Source organism: Pseudochaenichthys georgianus, chromosome 18 (assembly GCF_902827115.2).
Source record: "Pseudochaenichthys georgianus chromosome 18, fPseGeo1.2, whole genome shotgun sequence".
NCBI lineage: Eukaryota > Metazoa > Chordata > Actinopteri > Perciformes > Channichthyidae > Pseudochaenichthys > Pseudochaenichthys georgianus.
This window is the reverse complement of record NC_047520.1, coordinates 10,107,448-10,121,624: the sequence shown is the minus strand read 5'-3', so window position 1 is coordinate 10,121,624 and position 14,177 is coordinate 10,107,448. Positions and strand designations below refer to the sequence as shown.

At 40.4% G+C, this 14,177-nt stretch overlaps 1 protein-coding gene across 1 annotated transcript in view; it reads right to left on the bottom strand.

Annotated features, from left to right (window-relative positions):
* The window catches only part of mtm1 (myotubularin 1), a 47,641-nt gene that overhangs the window by 32,904 nt on the left and 560 nt on the right, over nucleotides 1–14,177 (bottom strand). The window contains exons 2-3 of the mRNA XM_071206604.1: nucleotides 2,227–2,309; nucleotides 413–485 (exon numbers count right to left, since the gene is read on the bottom strand). Coding sequence (XP_071062705.1) covers nucleotides 413–485; nucleotides 2,227–2,283 — 130 coding nt within the window. The 5' untranslated portion in view covers nucleotides 2,284–2,309. The remainder of the gene's footprint in view (nucleotides 1–412; nucleotides 486–2,226; nucleotides 2,310–14,177) is intronic.

Below are 14,177 nucleotides of genomic sequence, written 5' to 3'. Positions count from 1 at the left end.
TCACTAATAACGTGTGCAGAAGAAACACAATTGAGGGAACACAGGGATTTTAGCCTTTGCAGACTATTAACATGCACATAAACCTCTATAACCACTAAAGGAGAAGGAACCCCCCCAAAAAAAGAAGAATCAAATGTTTCTGGTCTTTTGGAAAGTCCCGACAAAGCACAAATTCATACTTTTTATAAAATCAAGATATTAGTGTAGTTAATTCCACAGCATTTTTTTACATTATCATAGCAACATCTTCTTTATTTTGGGATCATACCATTGTAATAAACCACATCAATTAAGCTGTGTAAAGTGAACAAACACAAATGATCCCAAGATCAAACGCACACCTTCGAGGCCTTATCCACCGAGTCATGTGCATGCCTTCACACTTTCATTTTATTGAGCTATATGTACTCACCTATAATTCTCTCCTCCCCCGGCAGCAGGGACACATCAGCTAACAACTCCATCTTCAGAGACTCTCTGGAGGACTACAAACACACACAGAAGACAAGGTATTCAGAGAAATTCATAGAATAAATGGCAGTAGCTCAAACAGTTCAGTTGAAGTACCACAGAGGGAACAAATGGTGGAGAAAGGGCAATTTGCTTGAGCTAGTTCAAGTGAGGTCGGACTTAGTGTTCAGTGAGACGAGACACTGTGAACACAGCACTCTTCCTTTTTAAGATGTCGAGCTGACAATCTGTGACAGAGGATTTGACACTGCTGTTTCTCATCCATATTTGGAGTTATAAATGATTATTTTTTACTTCAGAGCCTCACTATTGGTATTTTAATTAGGCGGTGTTTCTCAATGTCGAGTAAAGCTGCTCCAGAGCCACTATTTAAAGCATACTACATCATCGAGTGCCACCGAAGTACCTGTTCCAATGTCCAGCATACTTGGAATTCTACAGAGCCCGGCGTATTTCGTTTGGAGAAATTTCGAGGCTGCACATGTGTAGACTCCGGTCTTAAAATCCCCACAATGCTTTGCGCACGGACCAATTTCCCCAAATCTGTGGCGGAAAATGTAGGACGGGGCCTCTCATATGACGCACACCTGCACACTTGCTCGCCTGTTCCACTCTTCGTTTTCCGATTGCCAGGAAGTATTCTCGCCTCGCTTCTGAAGCAAGATGCTCGGAAGACATGTGCTACCAAGCAAGCGTACTCGAGATTGAGAAACACCCAGTGTTCTTCTTCGGGACCTTTTATTTAATTTGGGATTTAAATACAATGTTTATTCATCTTTCTAAATAACAAGGATCAAAAAGGAAAGGATATGTTAAATTGCTAATTCAAGACACTCCATGAGCTAAACACTTGTTTTAATCCAGCTGGGGACTGTTTACAATGATACTGTATTTGAATAATCCTAGATCAAATGTACATTAAAAGGTCATGAACATATTGTCTTTAGTGATTTTAATGGTATGGTAAATGTCTGTTTCTTTGTTTCGCGTCTTAAATATTTGCCCTTGGTGCTGCTGTAAAAAAAAGTTTTACACTTCATTGGAAAATGGAGTGTCATCACATCTTATCGTAGAATGAAAAGACTAAGATTCAAAATTCTTCAAAAAGTCTTTAACCATTAATGGGAGTCAGTTTTTATGATTGCAATTCATCACATATGCAGACTCATAATTTGTTGTGCAATAAAACAGAATGAACAATAGTACATATAGGACATTCATTCATTCATAGAGCAACTGACTAACACGGTTCACAGAGGATTCTTTCTGCACTTGCTGAATAAATATATTTACTGACTTTTAGTCCATTTTTGCAGCCTCCAGCATTCCAGGTCTGCTTGGAAGTAATAACATGTGACTAATCCATCAGCCATTTACTTTTTTTATGTCAACTTTTACACACATTTTGGTTAAAGACGTGAACATTTAAAATAATAGGCAATTGACCCAAAAGTATGTGTTTTCATTAGATGGCGATGATCATATAATTGAACAATTTGGACTTTTCTTGTTGAGAAAACGTGACCATTCAGTAGGTGAGCTATTACAGAGACCAGGATCTGATCCCTCACTGGCTTCCTTCCATGTAAAAACTGCCACAGCAACCTATATCTCTGCAGTGAAGGAAGAGGGATCTCACCAGCTGAGTATCCTCCTCCAGATTTAAATATTTCAAATATGAACAAGCTGGCACACATTGTCGTCGCAGATGCACCGGACCAGATATAGCAAACAGACACGCATACATCCACTCACGCTGGAGATGTGTGTGTCCAAGGCGTTGGAGTTGTAGACTGAGACAGGTGAGGCCATCGCTCAGGGAGGGGGGGTTCCACAGGCTGAGGAAGAGAGACACAGAGACTGTCAGTGGTGTCAGCAGCAAGGATAGAATTCTAAAGCTGGGGTCAGGAGAATACCAGACTATAAGGATTAATCAGCAGATAATGTGAGAGATACCGGAACGTTTTCATAACAGTGCCAGAACAAACACATCATGTCAGATAAGACAGGAGTTGTCAGTTATACTGTTGGCATGGATACTGTCAGCAAAATGCCAGTGGTAATCAGAGGAAGAATATTATACAGTATTAACACAGTCTGAGAAAAAAGGTTTTTGATTTGATTTTCATTTTCACATTTTTCCCTTAAAGATTAAACCAAATCTACCTACAGGTACAAATAAATTAAATTAAAATAAAGATTTTGGCAATACAGTAGGAGGTTATGATTTAATATATTGCCCTATATTAAAATACTTTTAACCAAGTCAATGTAATTCAATAATTTGTTCTAGTTTAAGGAACGCATCCAAAAAAACATAAAATATCCTAGGACTACTTTGACAGGTCATATACACTAAGACAGTGGTTCTCAAACTTTTTCTGTCAGGCCCCCCCTTTGGAGAAAAAAAAAAGTCGGGCCCCGCCAACACAAATAGTCAGGCTCAGTGGTGGCACCAGAGATTTATTTTGGGGGTGCTGTGGGGTAGCTTGACGTTTCATAGAGGGTGCTCAAACATTTAGGGTTTCCCATTAATGTACCGGTCGCTACAGTGGAATTTTCTACTGCAACACTCCCCACCCGCGACTGTTACAATGAAGGCTCGATAATCAGCTCGGCATATAGGTGTAAGCAGGGGTAAAGTGCTATTTTTACAGGTGGTGTGTGGACCTCCTCTAGGGGGGTCCGGGGGCATGCTCCCCCAGGAAGATTTATTTTTAAATATTGAAGTTAAAAGCATCAATCTGGTGCACTTTGAGAGCAAAACGAAGAGATCTATGGATACATCTCTCAACACCCATTTGAAACAGAACTGTAAACAGATTTACTTTTTCTTTATGGATATTTTACAAATCACACTTTTAAAACTGTATTCTTGTTTTACTGACTATTTCATACCTGTTTTTCATTTATTCTCTTATTTTTGTATAACTATAATGATCATATAAACGTGTGCCTCGGAAATAATTGTTTACATTAATGGTGACCAACACATTTGAGACCCACTGAGAGTCCTTTAGCTCACGGAGTCTCTCAGTCTGACCGGAGAGGACACTCAGTCTGACAGGAGAGGACTCTCCTCCACTTTGTTGTTGAAAAAACTCCTTATATCTGTTAGCGTAGCTCGCTAGCACCAGAAGCTAACAACAACGATCTCCAGTAGCCTGCCGGTTCTCACACACACACACACACACACACACACACACACACACACACACACACACACACACACACACACACACACACACACACACACACACACACACACACACACACACACACACACACACACACACACACACACACACACACACACACACACACACACACACACACACACACACACACACACACACACACACACACACACACACACACACACACACACACACACACACAGAATCATATTATTTTCGAATCAATAATTTTTCAAATTTGAGAACCACTGCACTAAGAGCTAGGGGTGTAACGGTATTCGTCCCGTACCGTCACGGTTCGGAACATGCAGTCACACGGCGAATGCGCCTTTTTTTACGAGTGGGAAAAAAGTCTGTCACTCAGGGCAGTATTACACTATATATAATCCAGGGGGCGGTATTGCGCCTAAAAGCCAGCCGCCCGTAAATAACAAATGAAGAACAAGAACAAAACGAACACAATACATGAAGAAGAAAAGTTAGTTGCTACGACGAGTTCACACAACACACAGGAGCTAGAAGACCCACCTGCTTCTTTTAAATCAGGTGTGTGGGAGCATTTCGGGTTCCCTGTGGACTACAACAATGATGGAGTGCGAGTTGTGGATCGGACGAGGACGGTGTGTTGGCGTTGTTCGACAGCGGTGCGGTATGCTAGTGGTAACACGTCAAACATGCTCAGTCTCCAGCGAGAGGGTTTTCTCGGCGGCAGGCAGAGATGGAGTACTCGAGTCCTGGACTCGGACTCGAGTGCCGATTTTCGGGACTCGACTCGGACTCGCGCACTGATTGACGCGACTCGGACTTGGACTCGTGAATTCTCGCACAGGATGACTTGGACTCGGACTCGTGAATTCCCCCCCCCCACGATGACTCGGACTCGACTCGTACATTGACGCTCCGACTTGGACTCGAGCACATTTTCTCTGGAGTCTGATGTCCTCTATCCTGTATGGCGAGTTCACGTACTGGGCCCCGCTATTCCAGTCTAGAGATGTCTACAGACACACCCCGCATCATGCTGTATGTTTTCACACATTCTGCTTCCACATTGGAAAAGAGCAGCGCAAAATGCTCGTTATGTGGAAACAATATAGAAGAGAAGGCTCCGTAACACATTACTCTAAGGATCGAGTTCAGACATATAGGCTGTCTTGAACACTATCATCAGAGTAACGTGATCTAATCAATAAATAAAGATTCAGCCGATAACGAAAGCACATACTTAACATGCAGAATGATGTCATTTTGCATGCTAAGTAGCCATGTGCTTTCTGGGGATAAATCTTTATCAGTAAACTGATTTAACCCGTAAAAGTTCCTTCAAAATAAGAGTCCCGATCTTATTACTATCAAAATAAAAGTACAAAACGAAAACTTTACCATAGGAAAATATTGGCATACAAATATAATCACTTCTCTAAAAGGTAACTCATTTTAAATATAGTTTATTTATATATAATAATAATATTAATATTAGAAATAAGCTTTATATTTGTATAGCACCTATTACAAGAATTGTAGCCAAACTCGCTTCACAGCAGTTCAATAGACAGGATAACAGCAATGTAGAGGAGCAGCTACATTTCAAAACATATATCCACGAAGATTAATACATGAAGACTTGTGACTCGGACTCTTCTTAAGTGACTTGGAATTGGACTCGGACTCGAACACAGGTAATGATGACTCGGACTCGACTTGGACACTCCTTGGGTGACTCGGACTTGGACTCGACTACGACTCTCCCTTGGTGACTCGGACTCGAAGAGTGGTGACTCGAGGGTGACTTGGACTCGTGAATTGGTGACTTGACTACAACACTGGCGGCAGGTGACATAGTTACCGCCAACAGATCTGCTCTCACTACTGACAACATAGACAAACTCATCTTTTTGAAGAAAAACTTGAAAATAGAGTAAAGCTTGAGTACCTTTATTTAGGCATAATGGCCTCACACACTCACAAGTTAATTACACATGTTAGACATTGCTCCTAAAGGTACAGATTTTATCTTGTTTTATATTTATCATTGTATTTATTTTATATTTTGACATCAGGAGATGTTATACAGTTCTGTATTGCCTTTTATTGATTGTGATTGAAACACTTTCTTATTTATTTTAATATTTTCAAGACATTCTTTTTAGTTGTACAGCTTATTTAACCTTTTTCTTTGACATCAGCCATTATAAATAATATGGCCATCTGAGTGTGTGTGTTAGTGTTTGTGGTTTGTTTTTAACTGTGTAATACAGTTAATGATTCAAAATGTTAGAGTTCCTTATTTTCATACCAAAACTTTCACGACTGTTAAAAATAAATAACAGCAAAAAATTATGCATTTGCAGTGTGAGAAAAAGTTTTTAGAGAGTACTTGTCCATGGACAAGTGAGTTTGGCAATTTACTTGTCCGAATACATTTTTCACTTGTCCAGAATGGACACAAATTGGGGCCACTGGAATCTTCTTCTCCGTCATCGTATTTTACATTTTCCCACGGTTTGTATGACACCGCTAACGTAAGTGAGCGGTAAGATTTTACTGCATCACAAATAGGGTTGGGTATCGTTTGGATTTTAACGATTCCGATTCTGCTTTTCGATTCCGGTTATTTTTGGTTCTCGATTCCGGTTCTTTGAGAGGGTAAAAATAAGTCCCATGACAAACTGGGAGAAAAATATATTTATGAAAACATTAAGTCAAATCTGTATTCCTATTTACAAATCACTTCATACTGTTTAATTTCTTACGGTTATTGAATACAATTATATAAAAATAATCTCTGCATTGTTTAGTTAGTTCTAAGTGGTGCAGTTTGAGAATGTACAATTGGCCCAGTGTCCTCTGATGTTACACTGCAACCTGCCTGTGAGACAGAGTCCAACCACACATGTCCGACACATAGGACATAACCTAATAATAATAATAATAATAATAATAATGACACATTAGATGTATAGCCTATAGGCCTAGCACTTTTCTACAACTCAAAGACGCTTGCAGGCTTACACATGTCCTGCAATACACATGCTGCAGCTGCCCAGCTGCTCACTGTTTGTAAAAGTAAATAAATAGTATTTTCATTTCAATAATGTACTTTCTATACCCTGCTTCATAAACAATACTGACATGACATCCCTGTGCTCCTCCGAGTCTGGGGGTCCGGGGATGTGAGGACAGCGCGAGGACACAGACAGGGAGGCTGCTTCACTTCATAAAGTAAATGGCGGTCAATATTAACAACATAGGAGCTAAAACGCTTAATAACCTTCATTATTTACGTGTTAGTGAAAGAACATAATAAAGTTTGACCACGATGAGGCTGTTAAACGGGCAGCGGATCCGCTGTGTGTAGAAAGAGAGAGAGAAAGAGACGCTGAGCTGCCCCGTGCAGCGATCAGCTGATACGGAGCATAGAGAGAGAGAGCTGCAGTCCGCGGGGCTCGGCCTCCTGTCCTCACAACTCTTATTAATCCCGGTACCGGACAATTGTTATTTGTTCCTACTCGGAACCGAGTTTTGCTTCCCAACCCTGCCACTGTGCTACACTTCCCGCCCCGCCCCCGTCTAACTGCACAGAAAGCGGCGAGATGCATTTCCTTAGGAATCGACAAGCAGAACCGAAACTAACATTTCTAAACGAAGAATGGCGGACACGGACAATTTGCGAATGAGTTCTGCCTTTTGTAAACTGAATTTATCAATAATTTGTCAATAAATCAGGCCGAAAAACCTCACTTGTCCGCCGGACAAGTCAATTGAAAGATCTACTTGTCCGATATTGTAAATAACACGTCCCGGACGGTGGGACGTGTACTTTTTCGCACACTGATTTGGGACTTTTTTTTGCTTTTCCTTGTTGTACCGAACCCGTACCGAACCGTGACCCCCAAACCGAGGTAAGAACCGAACCGTGACATCTGTGAACCGTTACACCCCTACTAAGAGCGCATATCTTTGCAAATTAAATCAATTGCATCCTGCACCGATGGAGCAAATTCACCACCATGTTCACTTTAAAAAAGGACATGCTGGTGTAGATGTATGTGACAGATCATCAATATTCCCTTGTTGACTCAGTTTGAAGCCCTGTGAGCACCAATGAGCCCCCTTCGATCTAATATGCATCATCAATAATGAATGATCTAGCCCCCTTCAAAAGATTGGATTACCGTGTCCAAGTGTAAACACAATAGTTGGCTTAAAGTAAGGTGATAATAGGTGTACTGTTTACAACACATCTCCAAGTAATGCTGGATGCCAGCTGTCTCTCAACTGTTGTCATGGCAACACTTCTAAAAAGACACTGAAAAATTAATCAAGGGAACAATACATTATATGGAACTATCCAGAAGTCCACAGGACAACTCTTCTTCATGGAAACCGGACACATTTGGGTCATAACGTTAGAGCAGCAGGTTAGCTGGCTAACTTTAGGCTGAACTCAGGATTGAAGCTAATGTAGCTAGCACACAGCTGTTTAGTGTAGCTTTTTGGTAAGCTACGCACACAGATGAACATTCACACGCATTTTTTTCATCAAATGTATGTAAAGTGCAGATGTGACAGGAGGTCTTTTCCCTCCGTACCGCTGCACGGCACTGTGCCATGAGCTTCCGCTCATTTGTCACTACTGGGCGGCGCCGGAAGTATGAATACAGGGGTGTGGCGTAGCTCGTGACTCACTTGTCAACTCCTTCGCTGGTGGCTGGAGCACGGCGTGGCCTAAATGAATTGTTTGGCGTGGCAGCCGTTTCGCAACACTTGCATCCGGACAGAACATTTGACTGCCGGTGCGGTGGCGGAGAAATTGCTCTGCTGAAGACTCCTCTGGGCGCAGTGTTGTTATCACCTGGTGAGTTGCCGTTGTCTGCCTCCCTTCATCACCTGACACTTGGCTTTTCTTATATTTATTGCTGCAGCGGGATTTTGCCATGGCCTGTGCGCCTCTCTCCCCTGATGGCTCGGGTGCTGTGGCTGAATAGATTGTATGTATGGGAACCTGTAAATTCAGTTATTGACATCCATGTGTTATTTCGCCTCTAAATAATATGATATGTACCTGTGCCCTTTTCAGTGGTGCTATTAATTGTTAGGCCCACCTTCGGACAACTGGTCCTGCTGTTTTGGCTCTTTGCAGTGACTCACTGCTGGGATAAACTTGCCGTTGCTTTGCGAGCTCCGTGGCTGGTGACGTGCCCCCTCCCCTCCCTTCTGGACTCTGAAGCGGTTTGGGCTCTCCGGGCCGACAAATTCACGGATACAACTCACTGTTTAATTTGAGAAACTGTTTTATTTTGTTTTATTAATTTAGTTTATATACTAGTGTTTTCCTTGTTTAACATTGACCATTGCGTACAGACTTTATTTGGATAAGTTCATTCATTTGGTTGTATTTGTTTGGTTATTTATTTAGTTGTTTATTTAAGTGTAATACTGTTTGGAGGTTTTAACCGTCTTCCTCTTGTCAGACAGGTGCTGTGGGCCTGAGGCGGCAACCCCAGTCCCTGGTGGTGGTGTTCTTCACGAGTCCTATTGATTGGTTTGCGGTGTCACGGGTGGTTTTGAGTTGGACCCTTCCCCCTTTTTATTTATTGCCGCCTGGTAAGCCCAGCCCTGTCTTGTACCTCCTATGCCCCAGTATGAACTTTTAGCTGATTGTATTATGTGTATCTGGTGTTTTTAGAATAGTTAATTGATTTTTATAAAATAAAGTAATTGTGTTAACTGTAACTGAAACTGTCTCTGGCCCGTTACGTACAACGAATCTGTGTTCCTTGTGGCTTGAATCTTTTATAATCAATAGTTAGTTCCTAGGGGTGAAACTCCCTTAGGTGGCGTTGTTGGCAACACAAACCCTTACCTACACCCAGAGATGGGGTCGTTACTAAAAAAAAGTAACATATTACATATTACTTTAAAAAAAAGTAATATATTACACTACTTCGTTACTATCTACATAAAGTAATTCGTTACTTTACTCGTTACTTTACTCGCAGGGCCGGCCCGCCCCTCCCTACAGGCAGATCACGCAGACTGCTAAAGTTTCAAATGTTCTCTTTAGTTCAGTTTCCATTGTCGCATAAGACTGATCCAGATCCTGAATGTTTTCCTATCTGACCATGGCTGTCCTCTGTCTCCTGCTATCTGACCGTGGCTGTCCTCTGTCTCCTGCTATCTGACCGTGGCTGTCCTCTGTCTCCTGCTATCTGACCGTGGCTGTCCTCTGTCTCCTGCTATCTGTATATTTTGCGCAGTCTATCTCTGCTCACGCTGTTGCGTCAGCGTGTTCTCCTGCGTGTTGGCCATGTGTTGCACTGGAGCCAGACTTCAGCCGAGCACGTACGAACTGCGCATGCGTGAGTGGCAATAACTCTCCTTACCAGCAGGTAGCGGTAGTGTGTATTCGTCATTCAAAACAAGCAACAACCGGAAAACAGAGAAGAAGAACTACGTGTGTGTGTGTGTGTGTGTGATATAAATAAACAACAGCTATGTGCGTTAGCTTCACCTAGCATGTGTTCTTTGCAGGTGTTTGTTGAGGTTTGATTATGACTGATTTTAGAAAGTAACGAAGTAACGCGTGTCGGGGCAATGTTAGTAACTGTAGTATGATTACTGGATTATAAAAGTAGCGCGTTACACTACTCCGTTACCGACAAAGTAATATTATTACAGTAACGCGTTACAAAGTAACGCGTTACACCCAACTCTGCCTACACCACACCGTCACACATAGCTGCACAATTTGGCAAAAATAACTAGTTGGGATTAGTGCTGCGTACCTGGACTCACATTCAGGTTCAGGTCCGGACTCAAGTCCAGAGGTTCAGGTTCAGGTCCGGACTTATAAGTCCGGACCTGAACCCATGGCTTGTGTCAAGTTGTGTGAGTAACTAAAGTGAACTGATTGTGAGCTAATTATCAATTGAAAATGAACTCATAATCAACTCAAATTCAAACTCGTCAGGTTTATTGTGCTCCCTTCCAACTTGTGTCTACATTTCTCTACAAAGTACAAATGTAAAAAAAAAATGACTACTAATGACTTTATGACAGCAACTACAGTGAACTACTACAAAGTTCAAACATGTATTTCATTTACCAAACTAAAGTAACCAAATAGTCCCTGAGCTGACTGAGCCTAAATCCCTAAAACGTTGCTGAAAGGTAGAGTGTACAGTAGATTATATGCATTACACTGTTACACACCTACTATACAGTATAGGCTACACTGTAGTGACTGTACAGTCCGTGTACTGTACACCATGTCTTTTCTACAACTCTACATGTGTACATTATACAGTACATAGTACATACATAGTGATGTACATACAGAAATTAAAATCAATGTTGATATGGCGTAATTTTGAATGAAATACACTATTTAATTTAAATCAGTTTTATTCTGAAAAAAACGGAAGTTCACACTATTTACTTAATACTTTTATTCTGAAAATTCTTCACTTCCGGTTAGCATTAGCATGCGGCGAAATGCTACGTTTTCAAACTGTGAATCGAAGGTGAAATGACATGTGATGTTGTACACTGAGCACACTGGGATTAGCACTCATTTATTGACGCTGAATGACGTTTATCAGGGAATGTTTAAATAACCACAGACACCAGAATATACGTAAGTGCTAGTTTTTTTTGCGCGTCCAAGTACCGGTTCCAGACGTTCCGGTTTTAACCGGACTTGAACCGAAACTTTTTAAAGTCCAGTACCGGTTCGGCGTACCGGTACGCAGCACTAGTTGGGATTATCTTATTTTTACGTTTGTTTGGGCGCCTTTATAGTGACTGTGTTGAAAGGGGGATACAGAGGGGATGACACATAGCAAATTGTCCCGGGCTGGATTCGAACCCGGGTTCTCCGCATGAAGACCAAGCCTGCCAGCTGTACCAACTGAACTATACAGCTGCCCAGAGACATCATTCTAACTGATGTTGAATTGCAATATGATTCACAATATTAGGGGGAATGATCTTTTTTTTATCGTTATGTTTATTATCATTTAAAGTTATTTTTGATAGGATCAAAGTGCGATTTTTTAAGAACATCTGTCCCAAACAAAGATATTTAATAAAGTATGTGTAAAACTATTTGTATGCCAGGACATATATGTGTTACTCAAGTCCTCTAGTGTTGAGATTTAATTTCAATTCATTATGCAGCGCTAACTGCGTGTATGCCAGCTTCCGTTTTAGAATTCAAATGTGGTACCGGGCGTACATGCACAAGTCTCATATTCACACTGACATAAATGGTCATAGAAAGACCTGTTTGTTAAGAACCACAAACATAGAGGCGACATACGCTGATAGGAATATATCTGTGATGAAAAGCTAACATTGACCATTTGGATAGACTGGTACGGCTCTCATTTACGGTCATATGAACAGAATTAAAAAGCACAGAGCGATATATTTGTTCAAAGCAATTGAACAATATTTGTATGATATTATTATCCCAGCTAAAGCAAGAAGGTTAGGGGATATCATAATATATTCAGTAAATATATATACTATAAATGTGCAGCAACAAGAGTTTTTTCCATTTGGCTGATATTGTGGAAACTACCCCAATTAAGAGGAAATCCAGCAATGTATCCCCTTTGGGGTGTCACAAGAGAGAGATGTAACAAAAGAAGGGTTTTTCAAAAAGTTCCAAAACCACTGGATCCTACATCTCCCGTAATGCAACAGAACACAATTATTCCATAACAATTTACGCAAAACTGCTCACATGTTTGAGCTCAAGCTTATTTCTTTTTAAACATATGAAATGTCAAAATTAATTGAGGATAAACCACAGAAGATATTAAACAACTGTATTCATAGGCAGATACACTGTCATCAGAAAGAGCCTTCATTCTGAATTGAAACAACTTCAAAAAGCAGGTAAACAGAATATCAATAGAAAGCAATGCTTAAAAAATGCCATCACATTTCCTAATGTTGAATTATTTGAATCCAAACATTTTTAGATTGAAAAAAGGTTAAAAACAGGTTAATTCATGGAATGAAAGAACAAAAGGTGGATTATTCCTGTTCTGCTTAGGGACAGTGCTCCATTGATACCTGTCACTGTGAGCCTGTCTGAACATGTGCTTCTGAATGAGGGAAGGGAGAGGGAAAAGTGGGAATAAACACATTGGTGAGTCATGGAGGATGTGAGTAATACGGATGGAGAGAAAGTATATAAAGGAAGTGAAACTAACATTTTATTTAGAGATCTTGGCATGTGAAAAACATTTTCTTAAGCCATTGCCACCAAAAACTAAATATCAAGACAGAAATCCGGGCGTACGTATTTTAATATATGATACATAACCAAGTGGATGTTGTTTTAAATCCGGTCTTTTCAATATTTGATTTGGTGGCTGACAGTTGGGAAAAGCCCGCGTACAAAGGTGTGTTGTTGGGAACAGTATAATGTTTTCAGAGGGTGGACATTGAGGTTCGATGGACAGCAGTAAGTTAGAGAGGTCGATGAACTGACATTTAAACATCATGATTAAAATCGGATAATCTGGTTATGTGTTATTGTTATTTATATGCATGAATACTTGCATTAAGTGCATGAAACTACACACAATGAATGCTTCCTCATTCGGTGGTAAAGCTAGAGGCAGCAGGGTGTAGTTTAAATACTGAGGTTACTTTAGTCTAGTTAAACTGATAGTTTGTGGAAAATTAGAAATACCACAAAGTAAAACTACCTATATCTTAGGACTGAGAATTAAACTCACTACTGTACATGTGTGGTTACATCTGAAATGTGTATAACACAAACTACTTACAAATATTAAATAATATTACAGTATTCTGTTCGATTACAATTGGATCCAATACAAGCTGGGTAGAATTCAGCAAATATCTCCCCACTTTAGATTTCCGTTTTCGATGTGCAATTTAAATCAAAAATATATAATGGAAATGACACTGAAATGTATTTAATTTTGACTTAAAACTAGTACAGATTTTTGACAAAGATGTAGCAGTCTCTAACATTAACACTTATGCAACTCTAAGGCAGATCCATACTGTTGCTAACTATAAATGTGTCAATAACACTCCACATGCTGATGCATTGATCTGACTCCAGAACACATTAATAAGCCAGCTGCTGAGTGTGCACTCACTGACAGGCTTCCAACAGAAACACATTCAAATGGCAACTATTGAAATATTATAAAAAGGCATATATCCCATCCAATTCCACTGTAACAAGTGTTAATCTCATGCTAGAGGTGTTATGTGTCCTTCAGCACAGGAGCTGCTTCTGACCTGCTGACCTGTACAGTACAGTACAGTACAGTAGCTGGAAAGGATGTTTTCACAACTAAGCTAACACTTTCACTTCGACAAAACGGACTATTTATTCAAATACTTACTTTTAACTGTGAGCACAATGAGATACAATGATAATATAGTGAAACAACGAGGGAGGAGTTGAAGTTGAATAGATTTGTTTTCATTAAAAGCAGTTAAAATGCTTGT